The sequence below is a fragment of the Vipera ursinii genome (genome assembly GCF_947247035.1).
Source record: "Vipera ursinii genome assembly, chromosome: 1".
NCBI lineage: Eukaryota > Metazoa > Chordata > Lepidosauria > Squamata > Viperidae > Vipera > Vipera ursinii.
Genome location: NC_139512.1, coordinates 248042798 through 248061920, shown reverse-complemented (window position 1 = coordinate 248061920; position 19123 = coordinate 248042798). Strand labels below are relative to the sequence as shown.

Sequence of the window (19123 nt, the reverse complement as noted above, 5' to 3'; positions counted from 1 at the left end):
TTCTGGAGGCGTGGAGGAAACCCTGACAACGCATTTGCACTATAAAGGCTCTATCGCAGACATGTCAAACACAAGGCCCGGGGGCTGGATGCGGCCCGTGAAATGGTTTCATGTGGCCCACGAAGCCATCCTGGAAACAGTGAGGGAACGCCCCCCCCATTGCCTTGGCCCTGGCCCAGAGACCCTCCTTCTGCCAGAGACCCTCATATCTGTCCCACTCCTGCCCAGGCCCCCATAGGCACCCTTGATGCCAATGATGTAGAGCTAGCCATGCCCACCCAGTAAGGCTACGCCCACCTTGGCCATATCCACCCAGCCCTCTGAGGGCAACCACAATGCTGATGTGGCCCTCAATGAAATTGAGTTTGACACCCCTGCTCTATCGTTTGCTTTACACGCAGGGGTCTTCAAACTTGGCCCTTTTATGACTTGTGGACTTCAACTCCCAGAATTCCTCAGCCAGCCATGCTGGCTGAGGAATTCTGGGTGTTGAAGTCCACAAGTCATAAAAGGGCCAAGTTTGAAGACCCCTGCGACAGGGTTACTTTGTTTTTATTCATTCATTGCTGCATTTTTATAAGCTGCCTTTTCTCTCAAACGTTCGTGGTGTATCCTCACTTCGTTAATCGCGCAACAATCATTCTGGCAGTAGTTGGGTCTGAAAGACTCCAAGCCACCCGAGGACTTTCGTAGTCTCCCGGTACCCCCCCCCCCCCCCACCACACAACTACACCACCCCGGCTCCCTCTTTTGGTCCTCAAGTGCCCCGAGCCGCTGCAGTCAGGCTTCAGCTTCCCCCTTAAAACTGAGCACGTTTGCTCGGCTTAGGGGGAGAAAGCTTTGCTACGTTTAGGGTTCTGACGTCCAGCTCGCCTCCCCAACTGCAGTCCAGTTGAGGATTTGGAGGTCGGAAGAAAAAGCTGGCAAGGATCTTCGTCGGCTCCCCTTCAACGGCCACCGCGAGGCGCTTCCACTCTCCCTCCGAAGCTATTTCGAGGAAGGTCAAAAGCAGGGGTCTTCAAACTTGGCCCTTTTATGACTTGTGGACTTCAACTCCCAGAATTCCTCAGCCAGCATACGCTGGCTGAGGAATTCTGGGAGTTGAAGTCCACAAGTCATAAAAGGGCCAAGTTTGAAGACCCCCTGGTCAAAAGCGACGGAGAGTCTCCTCCCCGGAACTGGAGGCTGAGTCGTAAACGAGAAACGGCCAGGCCTATTGGCAAAGCGGGAGCCCGGAGGGTGGAGCCGCCCTCGGCAGAGCCAAGCCCCGCCGCTCCTTCACTCTGGGTGCCCGGGAGGCCGTGGTAGCGCATGGAGGGCTGGGCTAGGAGCTCGCTATGGAGGGCAAGGCGGCTGTGGGCTCCCCACGCCCGCACGACGCGAAGCCGGGTGGTCTCCGGGCGCCTCCTGAATCTCCGGCCGTTATCGGGTGAGTCCAAGGCTTTTTTTCCTCGTCTCTGACCCGAGTGGCTCGGCCTCGGCTGCAACTGAGCAAACGGCGGGGAGATTTGGGTTGCTGGCCTTTAGGTCTCGGAAGATTTTTTTCTGAACAGAATGAGAAAAAACCCTCTTTTCTTTTGGCGGCCTTTCCCGAGTTTACGCCACCCTTGGGGGAATTGCGGGTGCCGACGTTCGGCTTGTCTAAAAGCATCAGGTGGGAAGGCTATCCGAGGTATATGGTGTTAGGCAGGGGTCTTCAAACTTGGCCCTTTTATGACTTGTGGACTTCAACTCCCAGAATTCCTCAGCCAGGCCTACTGGCTGAGGAACTCTGGGAGTTGAAGTCCACAAGTCATAAACCGGCCAAGTTTGAAGACCCCTGGTGTTAGGTGTTGGTCTGATTGTCTGCCTTTGCTATCGGTATCGAATTGTGGCTTGAAATAAACCTTCCTCCTGCTCCCCCCCCCCCTTTAAAATCTAACATATACTGCATCTGTTGCATTTCTGCCTAATTGGTCATTTTTGCCTTCTTCTTGGCCATTGTTGTGGTTGTTAGTTGCGAAGTCGTGTCCGACCCATCGCGACCCTATGGACAACGTTCCTCCAGGCCTTCCTGTCCTCTACCATCTTCTGGAGTCCATTTAAGCTCACGCCTACTGCTTCAGTGACTCCATCCAGCCACCTCATTCTCTGTCGTCCCATTCTTCTCTTGCCCTCAATCTTTCCCAGCATTAGGCTCTTCTCCAGTGAGTCCTTCCTTCTCATTAGGTGGCCAAAGTATTTGAGTTTTAGCTTCAGGATCTGGCCTTCTAAAGAGCAGTCAGGGTTGATCTCTAGGACTGACCAGTTTGATCACCTTGCAGTCCAAGGGACTTGCAGGAGTCTTCTCCAGCACCAGAGTTCAAAGACCTCATTAGCCATTGTATTCCTAGTTAAAAGTTATGCAAATACCATTGGTATTTGCAAACCCTCTTCTTACGTAACATCGTTGTATTGGTTAAAATATACATTTCCCAATTACTTCCGACCTTGAAATATAATAATGATAATGATATACAGAATGTGGGATTTTGGGATTTCCCAAAATGTGAACAATTTTCTTGTTTAATTGCAGTCGTAGACAGGCAAAAATAATGAAACTGTCGTACAGAATTAAATTCTTACATGCTAGTGATGGTAACACAAAAAGAATGGAGATCATTATTACATTTTCAAATGAAGAAAAAGGTTCTTATTTGTAGATATGGTCAGTCAGTCAAAATAATTCAGAAGAGTATTTGGACTGGCTGACCATGTTTAGCAGGTAAGAATTTAATCCAAGTGTTGTCTGTCTTTTAGACCTCATATAATCCTGTGATTAATGTCTTCTGTCAAAGCTAAATCTTAAGAGCAGAGATCTGTTTATCCTGCTCAGTCAGTGGTAGAGATATATAATAAATGAAATAGATTAAGAGAGATAAATACATTTGCCTTTAGGCTTTGGATATGTCTTTTCACATCATTAATCTGTACATCACTAGTTGATTAATTTTGTACATATACCTACATACTTACATATGTATATAATACATTTGTAAATACATAATTTTAATATTAGAAATGAGTATGAATGAGGTGGAACTTGAGCAAGAATACTACCCGCTGTAGAAACAAACATGTATTTGTGACATTAGATGTAATGTTAGGTTTCTTAATAATTTTTGTTTAAAAATGCATTTAAAATTTAAACTAAATAAAATTGGAATTCATATAAAGCAATGTCTTATTTATTAAGATAATCACTTCATAGTTGTTGTTAGCTGTGAAGTAGTGTCCGACCCATCGTGACCCTATGGACAACGTTCCTCCAGGCCTTCCTGTCCTCTACCATCTTCTGGAGTCCATTTAAGCTCACACCTACTGCTTCAGTGACTCCATCCAGCCACCTCATTCTCTGTCATCCCCTTCTTCTATTGCCCTCAACCTTTCCCAGCATTAGGCTCTTCTCCAGTGAGTCCTTCCTTCTCATTTGGTGGTCAAAGTATTTGAGTTTTAGCTTCAGGATCTGGCCTTCTAAAGAGCAGTCAGGGTTGATCTCCTCTAAGACTGACCGGTTTGATCGCCTTGCAGTCCAAGGGACTTGCAGGAGTCTTCTCCAGCACCAAAGTTCAAAGGCCTCAATTCTTTGGCGCTCAGCCTTATTTATGGTCCAACTTTCACTGCCATACATTGCAACTGGGAAGACCATAGCCTTGACTATACGCACTTTTGTTGACAGGGTGATATCTCTGCTTTTTAGTGTGCTGTCTAGATTTGCCATGGCTTTCCTCCTGAGGAGCAAGCGTCTTTTAATTTCTTGGCTACAGTCCCCATCTGCGGTGATCTTGGAGCCCAGGAAAATAAAATCTGTCACTACCTCCATTTCTTCCCCATCTATTTGCCAGGAATTGAGATGGCCGGAGGCCATGATCTTGGTTTTCTTAATGTTTAGTTTCAACCCAAGTTTTGCACTCTCCTTCTTCACTCGCAACAAGAGGCTCTTTAGTTCTTCTTCACTTTCTGCCATTAGAGTGGTATCATCTGCATATCTTAGGTTGTTGATATTTCTTCCAGCAATCTTAATTCCAACTTTTGATTCATCTAGCCCTGCCTTTCTCATGATGTGCTCTGCATATAAGTTAAATAGGCAAGGCGACAGTATACAGCCTTGCAGAACTCCTTTCCCAATTTTGAACCAATCGGTGGTTCCGTGTCCAGTTCTCATTGTTGCTTCTTGGCCCACATACAGGTTTCTCAAGAGACAAATAAGATGGTCTGGTATGCCCATCTCTTTAAGAACTTGCAACAGTTTGTTATGATCCACACAATCAAAGGCTTTAGCATAGTCAATGAAGCAGAAATAGATGTTTTTCTGGAACTCCCTAGCTTTCTCCATGATCCAGCGTATGTTGGCAACTTGATCTCTGGTTCCTCTGCCTCTTCGAAATCCTGCCTGTACTTCTGGTAGTTCTCAATCCACATACTGCTGGAGTCTAGCTTGTAGGATTTTAAGCATAACTTTACTGGCATGTGAAATGAGTGCAATGGTGCGGTAGTTTGAACATTCTTTGGCACTGCCTTTCTTTGGAATTGGAATGTAAACTGATCTTTTCCAATCCTGTGGCCACTGTTGAGTTTTCCAAATTTGCTGGCAAATTGAGTGTAGCACTTTTATTGCATCGTCTTTTAAGATTTTGAATAACTCAGCTGGAATACTGTCACCTCCACTAGCTTTGTTGTTGCTCAGCTTTTCTAAGGCCCACTTCACTTCACATTCTAGGATGTCTGGCTTGAGGTCAGTGACCACCTCATCTTGGTTATCAGGGACATTAAGCTCATTCTTTTATAGTTCTTCTGTGTAATTTTGTCACCTCTTCTTAATCTCTTCTGCCTCTGTTAGGTCCCTGCCATTTTGGTCCTTTATCATGCCCATTTTTGCATTAAATGTTCCCTTTATCTCTCCAATTTTCTTGAAAAGATCTCTGGTCCTCCCTATTCTATTGTTTTCTTCTATTTCTTTGCACTGTTCATTTAAGAAGGCATTCTTATCTCTTCTAGCTATTCTCTGGAATTCTGCATTCAATTGGGCGTTTCTTTTTCTCCCTTGCCTTTCGCTTCCCTCCTTTCCTCAGCTATTTGCAAAGCTTCCTCAGACAACCATTTTGCTTTCTTGCATTTCTTTTTCTTTCGGATGGTTTTGGTTGCTACCTGTTGTACAATGTTGCGAACCTTTGTCCATAGTTCTTCAGGCACTCTGTCTATCAGATCTAATTCCTTAAATCTATTTGTCACCTCTACTGTATATTCAACAGGGACATGATTTAATTCATACCTGAGTGGCCTAGTGCTTTTCCCTACTTTCTTCAGTTTAAGCCTAAACTTTGCAATGAGAAGCTCATGGTCTGAGCCACCGTCAGCTCCTGGTCTTGTTTTTACTGACTGTATAGAGCTTCTCCATCTTTGGCTGCAGAGCATATAGTCAATCTGATTTCTGTGTTGACCGTCTGGTGATGTCCATGTGTAGAGCCATCTCTTGGGTTGTTGGAAAAGAGTGTTTGCTATGACCATTGTATTCTCTTGACAAAATTCTATCAGCCTGTGCCCTGCTTCATTTTGTACTCCAAGACCAAACTTGCCTGTTATTCCAGTTATCATTTGGCTTCCTACTTTAGCATTCCAATCCCCCATGATGATAAGGACATCATTTTGGTGTTAGTTCTATAAGGTGCTGTAGGGCTTCATAGAACTGGTCAATTTCATTCTCTTCAGCACCGGTGGTTGGGGCATAGACTTGGACTACTGTGATATTGAATGGTTTGCCTTGGATTCGAACTGAGATCATTCTGTCATTTTGAGGATTGTATCCCAGTATTGCTTTTCCTACTCTTTTATTGACTATGAAGGCTACTCCATTTCTTCTGAGGGATTCTTGTCCGCAGTAGTATACCTGATGGTCATCTGAATTAAATTCACCCATTCCTGTCCATTTTAGTTCGCTGATACCTAAGATGTCGATGTTCAGTCTTGTCATCTCTTGTTTGACCACGTCCAGCTTTCCTTGTTTCATGGATGTTACATTCCAGTTTCCTATGGAGAAAAAATCTTTACAGCATCGGACTTTCCTTTCACCACCAGACACATCCACAGCTGAGCGTCCTTTCAGCTTTGGCCCAGTCGCTTCATTCTTTCTGGCGCTACTAGTACTAGCCCTCTGCTCTTCCCCAGTAGCATATTGGACGCCTTCCGACCTGAGGGGCTCATCTTCCAGCGTCATATCGTTTTGCCTTTTGGTACTGTCCATATGGTTTTCATGGCAAAGATACTGGAGTGGGTTGCCATTTCCTTCTCCAGTGGATCACGTTTTGTCAGAAATCTCTGCTATGACCTTTCCGTCTTGGGTGGCCCTGCATGGCATAGCTCATAGCTTCATTGGATTACGCAAGCCCCTTCGCCCCAACAAGGCAGTAATCCATGAAGGGGTCACTTCATAGTACACATATTTAAATCAAGAGTTCCTGAATCCAGTATTCTAAAAATGGAATTCTATTCACTTTCCTTTTCCCTCTCTCCATATCCTGTAAACATCTCAGCAGATTTCAGGGAGGAATGGGAAATTGGAGAAATGAGGAATCTGGTTTGCTAATGGATTTTGGTCAACCAATATATATTATTGGAATTAGTCTGTGGTCACAAACAAATTTATTACGGCTTTGGCACATGTGCCCTTAAGAAAATATGTTTCTTACAATCACTCTTTGGAAGACCTGTAAGTTAAAAATATTGCTTTTTATCAGGGAATTACAAAAGTCAACTTCATCGGATATTTCAAGAATCCTTTTGTACCAAAGTACAGTCGAATTATGGTGAACTTGTAAATTTGACTAAAGTGAGAAACAAAATGTAAGTATAGTATTTTGATTTACTGGTAATTATACATTATTATATTTATGGAAAATGTACTTCATAATAAATTATCATTTGTAAGAACATTCTAATAAGAATGGCAATTCAAGTTCTTTTTTATATAATGTTCATAAGTGGGAAATTATAGTGCACAGTGGGTTAGGACGCTGAGCTTGTCGATCAGAAGGTCGGTAGTTTGACGGGTCGAATCCCGAGTGCCGCGTAACATAGTGAGCGTGTGTTACTCGTCCCAGCTTCTGCCAACCTAGCAGTTCGAAAGCATGTAAAAATGCAAGTAGAAAAATAGGGACCACTACGGTGGGAAGGTAACAGCGTTCTGTGCGCCTTTGGCGTCTAGTCATGCCGGCCACATGACCACGGAGACGTCCTCGGACAAGCGCTGGCTCTTCGGCTTTGAAACGGAGATGAGCACCAGCCCCTAGAGTCGGAAACGACTAGCACGATTGTGCGGGGGAACCTTTACCTTTACTTTTTAAACTAATGCCCTCTGGATGCACTGGGACTTCCAGTTTTGGTCATCATGATGTAAAAAAGATGCTGGAACTCTAGAAAGAGTGCAAAGAAGAGCAACAAAGATGCTTAAGGGACTGGAGGCTAAAATTTATACAGAAGGGTTGCAGTTTAATGAAAAGAAGGACTAGAGCTGACATGATAGCAGTGTTCCAGTATCTTAGGGGCTGCCACAAAGAAGGCGGGGGGGTCAACCTATTCTCCAAAGCACCTAAAGGTGGGACAAGAAGCAATGGATGGAAACTAATTAAGGAGAGAAGCAACCTAGAACTAAGGGAAAATTTCCTGACAGTTAGAACAATCAGTGGAACGACTTGTCACCGGAAGTTGTGGGTGTTCCATTACTGGAGATTTTTAAGAAGAGATTGGATAACCATTTCTCTGAAATGGTATAAGGTTTCCTGCTTGAGCAGGGGGTTGCACTAGATCAGGGGTGTCAAACTCGCAACGTCACGTGACGTGTCGTGATGTATCATGACTTTTTTGCCATTGCTGGCATTGAGGTGGGTGCGGTTTTGTTATGATGCATCCGGCCCGTGGGCTGGCAGTTTGATACCCCTGGAGTAGGTAGAAGACCTCCAAGGTCCCTCTTGTTATTTTGTTAACTTGAAGTTTCACATCTTCCAACCAAGCAACACAGTAGATAAAGATTACCTCCCCTGCATATGGATTGCATATAGCATATGGATTCAAAGTTCTAACATCTTGAATGTGTTATAATTATGTATTACCTAATATGTTCTATACTTGTTACAATCATGTATAACATAATGTTATACATACCATGAGCAGGACTTTAAAAAGTGTTTTGCTGGGCCTAACCAAAGTACCATCTAACCCAACGGAAGTTGGGCAGATGCTTTTTTGATGTTCAAAAACAGAATATGAAAGTCCTCAGTTGTGCCCACTGGTATTCAAACTCATATTAATCATTTCTTGAATATAGAGATTCCATTATCTAACTTTTAAATTTAATTCTAGTTTGTTTGCATCCTTTAAATTATTTAAGACAATGTATGTCACCACCTGTTTTAACACTATACGTGTTAATTCATTATAGAATGCCTAAAATATTTCATTTTGTCAGTCAGTGGAACTGTAGTTCCAAAATGCTATTTGAAAGAGAAGCTTATCTTTTGCTGTTTTCCATTCTCTCATTCATATTTTTTTATGTATTATTGCTCTGTTATCCTAAAATAAAAACCCCAAATGCCTCAGCATTTGTTCAGACATCATTTCCATGCATACAACTGAACATTGGTTTCGACTGCAATCTGAATTTTTCTACTTCTATTTTTTGGTAAGAATGAAACTGAATATTGAAAATTGTATACTGTATAAGGGACACGGTGGCTCAGTGGGTTAGGACGCTGAGCTTGTCGATCAGATGGTCGGCAGTTTGGCAGGTCGAATCCCGAGTGCCGCGTAACAGAGTGAGCGCCTGTTACTCGTCCCAGCTTCTGCCAACCTAGCAGTTCGAAAGCACGTAAAAATGCAAGTAGAAAAGTAGGGACCACTAACGGTGGGAAGGTAACAGCGTTCCGTGTGCCTTTGGCATCTAGTCATGCCGGCCACATGACCACGGAGACGTCCTCGGACAAGCGCTGGCTCTTCGGCTTTGAAACGGAGATGAGCACCGGCCCCTAGAGTCGGAAACAACTAGCACGCACGCTTTACCTTTACCTTATTGGTTTGACAAATCCATGTTTTCTGCAAACAAAGTTACTTGTTGCATTTTTCAATCATTTTTGCTAATTGTGTTTGACCTGACAAAACTTTTGTTTAGAACCTTTACAGATCAACCATACAGCACTTGGCAAACAGTAGATCCAGAAGAACTTAGAAGATTCCAACGGCTGGCACACAAATGGTGGAATGAAGGTGGGGACTATGCAGCCCTGCATTCTATGAATGATATCAGAGTGCCTTTTATTAGGTAAATTTTTAAAATACGTTAACATTTTCAAGGTTTTGCTAGGAATTTGAAATTAGTAAGAATTATCAACTTTTGAAATTGAATCATAGCCTTAGTAACTGTTTAATTAAACCTTGTGTGGATCCAAAACTGTAAAGTATGGTGCATATAAAAAATTTACACACACCTTTTAAAATGCCAGGTTTTTGAGATGTGAAAAAAGTCGAACCAAAATAAATCACTTCAGAATTTTTCTCACCTTTAATATAAGTTGTACTATTTAATTGAAAAACAAACTCTAATTTTGTAGGGGGAAAAAGTGAAAATAAAACAATTACGTGGTTGCATAAATGTGCACACCCTTAAACCAATACTCTGTTGAAGCACCTTTTGATTTTATGACAGCATTTAGTCTACCAGCATGGCACATCTTGCCTTGAGAATCTTTGCCCATTCTTCCCTGCACAAGTACTCCAAATCTGTTAAGATTGTGAGGGCATTTCCTGTGCACAGCCTTTTTCAGGTCACCCCATAATTTTTCAACTGGATTCAAGTCAGTCTGAACTCTGGCTAGGCCATTCCAAAAGTTTGATCTTCTGGTGAAGACATTCCTTTTTGTTCGTTTGGAGGTTTGCTTTGGGTACTTACGTTGAAAGGTGAAATTCTTCTTCCTCTTCAGGAAGATCTTTTAGCAAAGGTCTGTAGGTTTTGTGTCAAAATTGAGCGGTTGGAACTGTTCTTAATTCCCTCTGCCTTATCTAAAGCCCCAGTTCCAGCTGAAGAAAAGCAGCCCGGAAGCATAATGCTTCACTGTGGATATTGTGTACTTTTGTTGATGCGCAGTATTTTCTTTGCACCAAACATACTTTTTGGAATTATGCCCAAAAGTTCAACTTGATCTCATCAGACCAGAACACATTTTCCCACATGCTTTTTATTTTATTACTTTTTATTTCGACCCCAAACCACCCCAGTGATGCCCTCGCTGTGATGTCCCGTTGCCTGGAGGCGGTTCGGGTCTGGATGGGGAGGAACAGACTTCAACTCAACCCTGACAAGACTGAGTGGCTGTACATTCCGGCATCCCGGGACATTCAAAATGTTCCATCCCTTTCTATGGGGGGTGAGCTGTTACCCCCCGTGGATAGGGCTCGCAACTTGGGAGTCCTCCTAGATTCACGACTTACCCTGGAAGATCATGTAGCAGCTGTGACTAGGGGGGCTTTCGCCCAGGTTCGCCTGGTGCGCCAGTTGCGGCCCTATCTGGACCGGGATGCCCTGTGTACGGTCACTCATGCGCTCGTGACCTCTCGCCTAGACTACTGTAATGCTCTCTACATGGGGCTTCCCTTGAAGACCACTCGGAGGCTCCAACTGGTACAGAATGCGGCCGCGAGAGTTGTCTTGGGAGTTTCCCGGTACTCCCAGGTTACACCTTTGCTCCGCGAGCTGCATTGGTTACCAGTTGTCTTCCGGGTGAGGTTCAAGGTCTTAGTGATGGTTTTTAAGTCCTTACATGGCATGGGTCCGGAATACCTCGGGGATCACCTGCTGCCGGCGTCAACTCCCCTCCGCCCTGTGCGTTCCCACAGAGAGGGCCTCCTCAGGGTGCCTCCGGTCAGAGAATGCCGGCTGGTGGCCCCCAGGGGGAAGGCCTTCTCTGTGGGCGCCCCGGCTTTGTGGAATCAACTGCCGGTTGAGCTCCGGATGGCACTGGATCTCTGCTCCTTCCGGCGCGGGTTAAAGACCCACCTGTTTGAACTAGCTGGCCTGGCCTGATGGGGAGTTAATTTGGGTTTTAAACATTTGTATATTTTATTGTTTTATCTTGGGCATTAATTTAATTCTATTTTAACTTTTGTAGTCTTGTATTTTTATTATATGCCCTGTTCACCGCCCTGAGTCCTTCGGGAGAAGGGCGGTATAAAAATTTAATAAAACTAAACTAAAACTAAACTAAACTTTTGTGAGATTTGATGTAGGTTCCTGCAAAATGTATCTGGGCTTGGATGTTTTTCTTTATAAGAAAAGACTTCCGTCTTGCACCCTACCCCATAGCCCATATATACAAAGAATATGTTCTCCCATGTAGTACATGATCAGTATTTGCTAGAAATTCCCACAGCTCCTTTAATGTTACTGTAGATGAAGGGTGTCAGACTGCTGGCCTGTGGGCCGGTTGCATCATGTGGAGGCCGCACCCACCCCAGCTCCGGTAATGCAAAAAAAGTTGTGATATGTTGCAACACATCACGTGACACAGCAAGTTTGACACCCGTGCTGTAGATCTTTTGGCAGCTCCTGGGAGGAGTTTTTCATCAATTTTGGAGGGACACTCAGTTCTTAGTAATGTCATTGTTGTGCCATATTTTCTCCACTTGTTGATGTTTGTCTTCACTGTGATCTACGGTATATCCAATGATTTGAAAAGCTTTTTGTAACTTCTCCTGACTGATACCTTCCAACAAGGAGATTACATTGATACTTTGCAAGCTCTTTGCAGACGAGGCCTTTTGCTGTAAGAGTAAATGTCAGACAAATCCTACTAGAACAGCTAAACTTTATATGGGCTTGATCAGAGACACTTTAAGTCAGACATGTCAAACTCGTGATGTCGCGCGACGTATCGGAACTTTTTCCCCAATGCCGGCAATGGGGTGGGCGCGGTTTCTTCGTGACCCATCCGGCCCATGGGCTGGCAGTTTGACACCCCTGCTAACTGATGGCAGGTGTATACCAACTACTATTTAATTTAATTAATTTAATTTAATTTAATTTAATTTAATTTAATTATTTAATTTAATTTAATTTAATTATGGGACTTATATGCTGCCCTATCTCCCGAAGGACTCAAGGCAGCTAACAACAATAAAAACAACGAATACAAATATTAAAAGAAATTAAATTTTACAAAGCCCCACTAAAACCTGTAAAAATTAAAAACATGATTAAAACCCCCAACATCAGTCCAGGTCGGCCAGTTGGAAAAGGTATGTCTTTAGGTCGCTACGAAAGGACCGGAGATCTGGGGCCACCCGAAGTTCTTGGGGGAGCTGATTCCAAAGGGCAGGCGCCCCAACAGAGAAGGCCCTCCCCCTGGGGGTCGCCAGCTGACATTGTCTGGCTGATGGCACCCTGAGGAGACCCTCTCTGTGTGAGCGCACAGGGCGATGGGAAGTCGTTCCTGGCAGCAGACGGTCCTGCAAATATCCCGGACCTAAGCCATGTAGGGCTTTATAAGTAAGAACCAGCACCTTGAATTTAATATCAGTTTGAATGTGATTGGTTAATTCTGAACACAGCCACATCCCTACTTATAAGAGGATGTGCACACATATGCAACTATGTATGTTTTTATTTTCCCCCTGAAAAGATTTAAGTTTGTTTTAAGTGAATTGTACAGTCTATATGGTATATGAAAGGTAGAAAAATTCTGAAGTGATTCTGATCTTTTTTTTTACATCTCAAAAACCTGCCATTTTAATAGGGATATGTTGACTTTATATCTAGTGTATAATTAATGGTAAATTAAACAAGTAGTACACTTCTCTCTGTATATCTACTGAGAAGTCAGTCCCTGAATTTTACCATCACCATTTGCAAGACAGTGACAATATTAATTAGGGAATATTTTGATCAGTTACAGCTATATTTTTGAGTAAATGTTGCTTCTAGAGGTGTGTGGTGATAAATATTGTAACAGTGTATGTTGAAAACAAAGTTGTTGATAATAAATTGATTTTTCTCTTTATGACACTTTAAAAGAATAAAATGTTGTGGTTGTGGTAATATGTACAAGTATTGTTTGTTTTAATTAAATCATACTTGTTTTCTATTTTGTATAAGAGATACTATATTGAATCTGAGAAATGACCATCAGCTAGGAAGCCCACTCTTTAGCATGAAGATCCTAGATGTTGGCTGTGGTGGTGGACTACTTACTGAGGTAGCAATTGCACATTTAATGATGATTAATGTCTTTCTCTTCTTCCTTTAATTAATAGGAGGAAACATCAAGCTTTTAAATATTTTTATTTCTTTAAAAAAATGTTCAGCTAAGGTTAACTCTCCTTGAAACCACAAAGACATTTGCTTTCAGCATCACTGGAATTGCTGTCACATTTTACCCAGATTAGGTAGCTAGTAAGAAACAGGCTACATGTTTTATATTGCCATTTAGGCAGTGCTTTTTTTGTAAAAGAAAAAGGTGCCGGAACTCACACATGTCATACAACCCGTCTTGCCTACCCTACAAGGTTCCATCCAGAAAAGGTGCCGGAACTCCGTTCTGAGCGTTCTATGAGAAAAAAAGCCCTGCCGGTATGTATGTATGTATACCCATGCATATATACATATATGCACACAAGTACATGGCCAGCATGGAAATAAAAGGATATCAAACAGAGGTGTGTCTAAAGCAGGTTGTATATAGTAAATACCACTTTCTGGTAGCACTGAGTAATTTGGGCTCTCAGAGAAAGTAACAGGTGATCCAACTTCTCCTAGTTCTTGTTATAAAAGTTAAAATGGAGGGTTTCCTTCTTTGTGTTTAGGAATAAAGTGAATAGCTATAAGCAGAATAGTAAGATAATTAAAAGTTTTATTTGCTTTACTAAGCTCAATACCTACTAGTTCTTTGGCAAAATGCCTTAAGTTTTTATTAGTGAGCAGCTTGTTTGATCTAATGGTATAAGGCACCAGGCTAGAAACGAGGAGACTGTGAATTTTAGTCCTACCTCCTTAGCCATAAAACACAGTTGGGTGACTTTGGGCCAGTCACTCTCTCTCAGCTCAACACACCTCACAGAGTTACTGTTGTGTGGAAAAATTGGAGGAGGAAGAAGTATTAGTATGTTTACCACCTTGAATTATTTATAAAAATAGTAAAGGCAGAATGAAAGTATAAAATAAAATGCTATAATTTTCTGTTTTCCTCTGCCTTTCACACTGAGACACCAATCTGCCTATAACTTTCAAAGGGACAATTTGCATTTGTTCCAAATATTTTGACAATGTCTGTGGAACAGAAGCCTATCTTAAGTTTCTAAACTTAGTAGAAGGTCCATTTCTACTAAAATGGAAGTTGCCTTTGTACTGCAGTGACACTGAGATCTGGACTCAGAGTAACTAAAGTTTACCAGCCAGGGATACAGAGGTGTTGTGAGATTAAAAACCAAATTTAGTGGTTTAGTTGCTAAAGTGCAGTGCCTCAGAGAGGCCTAAGAATTCATAAGTTAAATCATTGTCAATGATATCTGACAGCTTCTTCAGAGTTTAAAGCTGCTTCTTCAGAGTTTAAAGCTGCTACTCCGTTCTGAGTGTACTATGAGAAAAAAAGCCCTGCATTTAGGGCAGGAAACCTGATCTTTACCAGCCAGCAAAAAACTTCATCAAGGGGGGGGGGGGCTAGCTGGTTTCCTCATTGCTGATTAAAGAGAGAATTCTACCACCTGCAGTAGGTTATTAAGATAGAAAGGAACTAAGGCAAATATAAGGGGACTGAATATGTCTGTGCTTGTGAAGATGTGTGGGCGTCAGAATGACTCTATATACATGTGTGGTTCCTAACTTTGAAATTGTGCATCTCCTGGCAATCAAATGTTTTCCAAACACTACAGCATGAAATATTGGCTTTAAATCCTTCTGCTTTATTGAAATTTCTACCACATTTGCCATTACTCCATTTGAGTGATTTTAAATTACAGTTTTGGGCAAATGGCACGTGTTTTTTCTTCTTCTCCGAAACCTTTTAAAATGATATTAGTATACTTAAAACAGCATAATTTCAGTTTCAATTTAATTATAATCAGTGCTTTTTTTGTAAAAGAAAAAGGTGCCGGAACTCATACATGTCATACAACCCACCTTGCCTACCCTACAAGGTTCCATCCAAAAAAGGTGCCGGAACTCCGTTCTGAGTTTTCTATGAGAAAAAAAGCCCTGATTATAATTATATTTGTCCCATTTAATCAATTACAAAATTAAGAGGCAGAAATAGTCTAAGGCAAGGGTAGGCAACCTCTGCTCTTTTATGACTCATGGACTTCAATTGCCAGAATTCCTGACTGACTCAGGAATTCTGGGAGTTGAAATCCATGAGTCATAAAAGAGCAGAGGTTGCCTACCCCTGGTCTAAGGCAAAAGAAAAGGTAACTGTTAACAGGTCTAAGAAACATTTTTTGGGTAGCCAATATTTTAGGATACCCAACTTCAGGATAATCAACTAAAAAGTTCCATAATGAAATGTTAGGATTCATATTTCATTACTGCAATATTTATTTTTAGAGGGCAAGGAAGCATTAACATTAAGCTTAAGTAGTGTTAGCTATATTTGTAGGTGATATGAAATCTTTTTCATAGTTTAATATAGGAGAAAATGACATATTTATGATATTAGCCCCTAGCTAGACTGGGAGCTTCAGTTACTGGAATTGATCCTTTGGAAGACAACATCCGGACAGCGGAACTGCATAAATCATTTGATCCAGCCCTTACCAAAAGGATTCAGTACAGAGCCTGTGCACTGGAGGATATTGTGGAAGAGGGATCAGAAAAATTTGACATAGTTGTTGCTTCTGAAGTAGTAGAACATGTGGCTAACGTTGAAAAGTTCATCAACTGCTTTGGTGAAGTATTAAAAGTAAGTTTAAAAATGATAAAGTAGATCTCAGTGCTATTTTTTTTTACTATAAAGATCGGGTTTTTTGCATTTAGGTTTCTTTTAACTTTAGTCGCTCATTGCTCCAAGGTAATATATTCTGATTATCTAGACCAGACATGTCAAACACAAGGCCCGGGGGCCAGATCCGGCCCGCGGAGTGGTTTCATGCGGCCCGCAAAGCCATCCTGGAAACAGTGAGGGACCGGCCCCCACTGCCTTGGCCCTGGCCCAGAGACCCTCCTCCTGCCAGAGACCCTCAGATCTGTCCCACTCCTGCCCAGGCCCCCATAGGTAGCCTTGATGCGAACGATGTAGAGCTGGCCACGCCCACCCAGTAGGCCATACACACTCTAGCCACACCCACCCAGTAGGCCACGCCCACCCTGGCCATACCCACCCAGCCCCCTGAGGGCAACCGCAATGCTGATGCGGCCCTCAATGACATTGAGTTTGACACCCCTGATCTAGACTGAACACAGTTAGAATCTACATATTATTCCCTTTCCATTCTGAAAACATTGATCTAGGCCAGGGGTCGGCAACCTCGGCTCTTTTATGACTCGTGGACTTCAACTCCCAGAATTCCTCAGCCAGCATAGCTGGCTCAGGAATTCTGGGAGTTGAAGTCCACGAGCCATAAAAGAGCCGAGGTTGCCGACGCCTGATCTAGGCAATCTAAATGGTGAATAAATATGAATTTTATTCATTTATTTTGTACATTATTCAATTTTTCCCTACGGATTTGGGCAAATAGCATTAATTTTTTTCAGCTACATAACTTTTTTTTTCAGTAGAGCCTTTTATCCATATGTAGATGTAATTGAGTTAAACTTTTTGTATTGACCTTTTTAACCAAATGTTGTAATTATATTCTTTATATTCTTTTTTGTTTTTAGTTGTATAAATAACCAAGTTGCAAATTGCCCTTTGTTTTATATTAGCCCGAAGGTTCCCTCTTTATCACTACAATCAACAAAACTCAGCTCTCCTATATTTTTGGCATTGTCATTGCTGAGAAATTACTGGGTATTGTTCCAGTAGGCACTCATGACTGGGACAAATTCATATCACCTGAAGAGTTAGAGCGTCTTCTGGAATCAAGTAAGTATTAAATCTCAAAGAGGCAAGCAATCATATAGCATCCTTTAAGTACTAGTTGACTGAGTTATCTGTAACAAAGAAGTTGCATAAAGAAAACACTTCAGACAGATGATTTTGAAAAATGAAAAGTTAGTGCTCTAGTATGCATCTTTGCTCAACCTGGTCTCTTCCAGCTGAGCCAATTCATTGTTGGCACTATTGGTTGAGAATTCAGGAGTTCAAGTCATGGCACATCTGGAGAATTCCAAGTTGAAGGAGAGTGTGACAGCAATTTGGTGCCTTCCAGATAAGTTGAACTACAACGTTTATCATTACCGATTCATACGATATTTATATAAATCTGATTGTTTTAGGGAGGAGATACAGAAATATTACTTGGCCACGATCTTGCTTTTCTAAGGCATATTTTATTCCATGTTAACATTCATTAAATAGTTGAAATTTTAACATCAGCTCCCCTACTAATACTGCTGCTGCTGCTGCTACTTTTTGCATATATTTCCCTTGTGTGCATGCTTGTGTTTTCATGATCCCTTCCTCTCCAATTTCTTCATTCTCCGGTGGGATGAAGGGAGAATAAGAGAAGTCAGCATGCAAGGGATTGCTTTCCGAAACTGCTTGGGTTCCCACACCCCCAATCCCAAAGTGGAGAGGTTGGAGAGGAAACAGAGTAAACAGCACACGATGGAGAACACACTGGACTGTTTGCATAGTGTACTTGGGACTCCTGTCACCAGCACATTGCTTTCAATGTGTTTTTCCTCACTGTTTACTTTCCCTTTATCACCAGTGCATATAAATAGAAACATTTGCTCCCTCCCTGCTCTACCCCAGTGCCAGGGTGAACATTCCAAAGGAGAGGGAGTGAGTTTGGAAGCAGACAAAAACCAGATGTGTAAAACTGATTAGTCTTCTCACTTTCAAGCTGGCTATCATGGCAGGCCCAGATGAGCTTTCCAAAGGGTGGAGGAAGTGAGAAAAAGAAAGCACAGTCATGGTCACATAGTTTCCCACTTAGTGACCTCTTCACTTAACAGAGCAGCTGGTCCCAGTTGTAGCCGATAAATGAGGACTACCTACAGTAATTTCACAATTGTGTCAGAATTATATTGCAAGAGCTTGGAGGGATTCAGTGTAAATGATAGCTTTTTTTAAAAAAAATGTCCTCAATCTGTTCCCTCTCTTTTCCTTACCTGCAGATGGTTTTTCAGTTAAGGTGGTCAAAGGCATGTTATACAACCCCCTTTTTGGATCCTGGAGCTGGACTGGAAACACTAGCATTAACTACGCACTCCATGCAATTAAATTAAGCATGCAGGAACAACAGGATCTGAAGGAGGCCTCCACAGAGCATCAACAAACAGAAGCTAACATCAGAACTGCTAGCTAAGACAAAGTTTATAGTTGCTATGGAAGCACAGAAGATGTGATAAATAGCTGTAATAAATAAGAAAGGGGCAAGCAACCTTGTTTTTAAAGTTTTGGCTAAAATATTTGCTGCCACCTCAGCATACATGCTAGAGGAATTATTGTTCATAGTATCAGATATTTGTGGGTAAACATTCTTTGCAACTGGCTGGAAGTCTGAAATAATTGTCAGAATGATTGGTTTTAAGACTTTAGAATTATTGGTTTTTATTGCCATTTGTAAAATCATTACTCACATTCAACAAGTGGTCTATTTTTAAATGTAAAATCATATATATCACTTTGCTTATTTTTTTCCAGGGTTAACTTTGAGCATGATGTTACAGCTCTAAAGAGAGGAGGCCAAATTCTATGTAAAGACCAATTTTTGAGCCTAGAATTTGTAAGTGGAAGTTCCAAATTACCTACTTATTCAGATAACATAGGGCTACCAAATCAAATTCAAAAATTCAGATGATCAGCAGAGGGCAGAAAAGTGATGCAGAAAAATTAACTCTTTGCTATCTTCTAGTGGCTATCTGGAATTTGAAGCCCAAAACTGGTAATTCTAATTGCCAAGCCTCACCTTCCTCTTGTATCACCCCCCTCCCAACTCTTAATTAAAAAAGAGTGACATTGAAATGTTG

At 42.0% G+C, this 19123-nt stretch overlaps 1 protein-coding gene across 1 annotated transcript; it reads left to right on the top strand.

The window, feature by feature from the left end:
- Positions 1-1180: 1180 nt before the first annotated feature.
- Positions 1181-18774, top strand: COQ3 (coenzyme Q3, methyltransferase). Its single transcript, XM_083350811.1, has 7 exons — positions 1181-1429; positions 6753-6858; positions 9179-9328; positions 13154-13253; positions 15705-15947; positions 16910-17069; positions 18269-18774. Exons 1-7 carry the CDS (start codon positions 1312-1314, stop codon positions 18457-18459), a joined length of 1068 nt encoding a protein of 355 aa, XP_083206937.1. The 5' UTR covers positions 1181-1311; the 3' UTR covers positions 18460-18774.
- Positions 18775-19123: the final 349 nt, after the last annotated feature.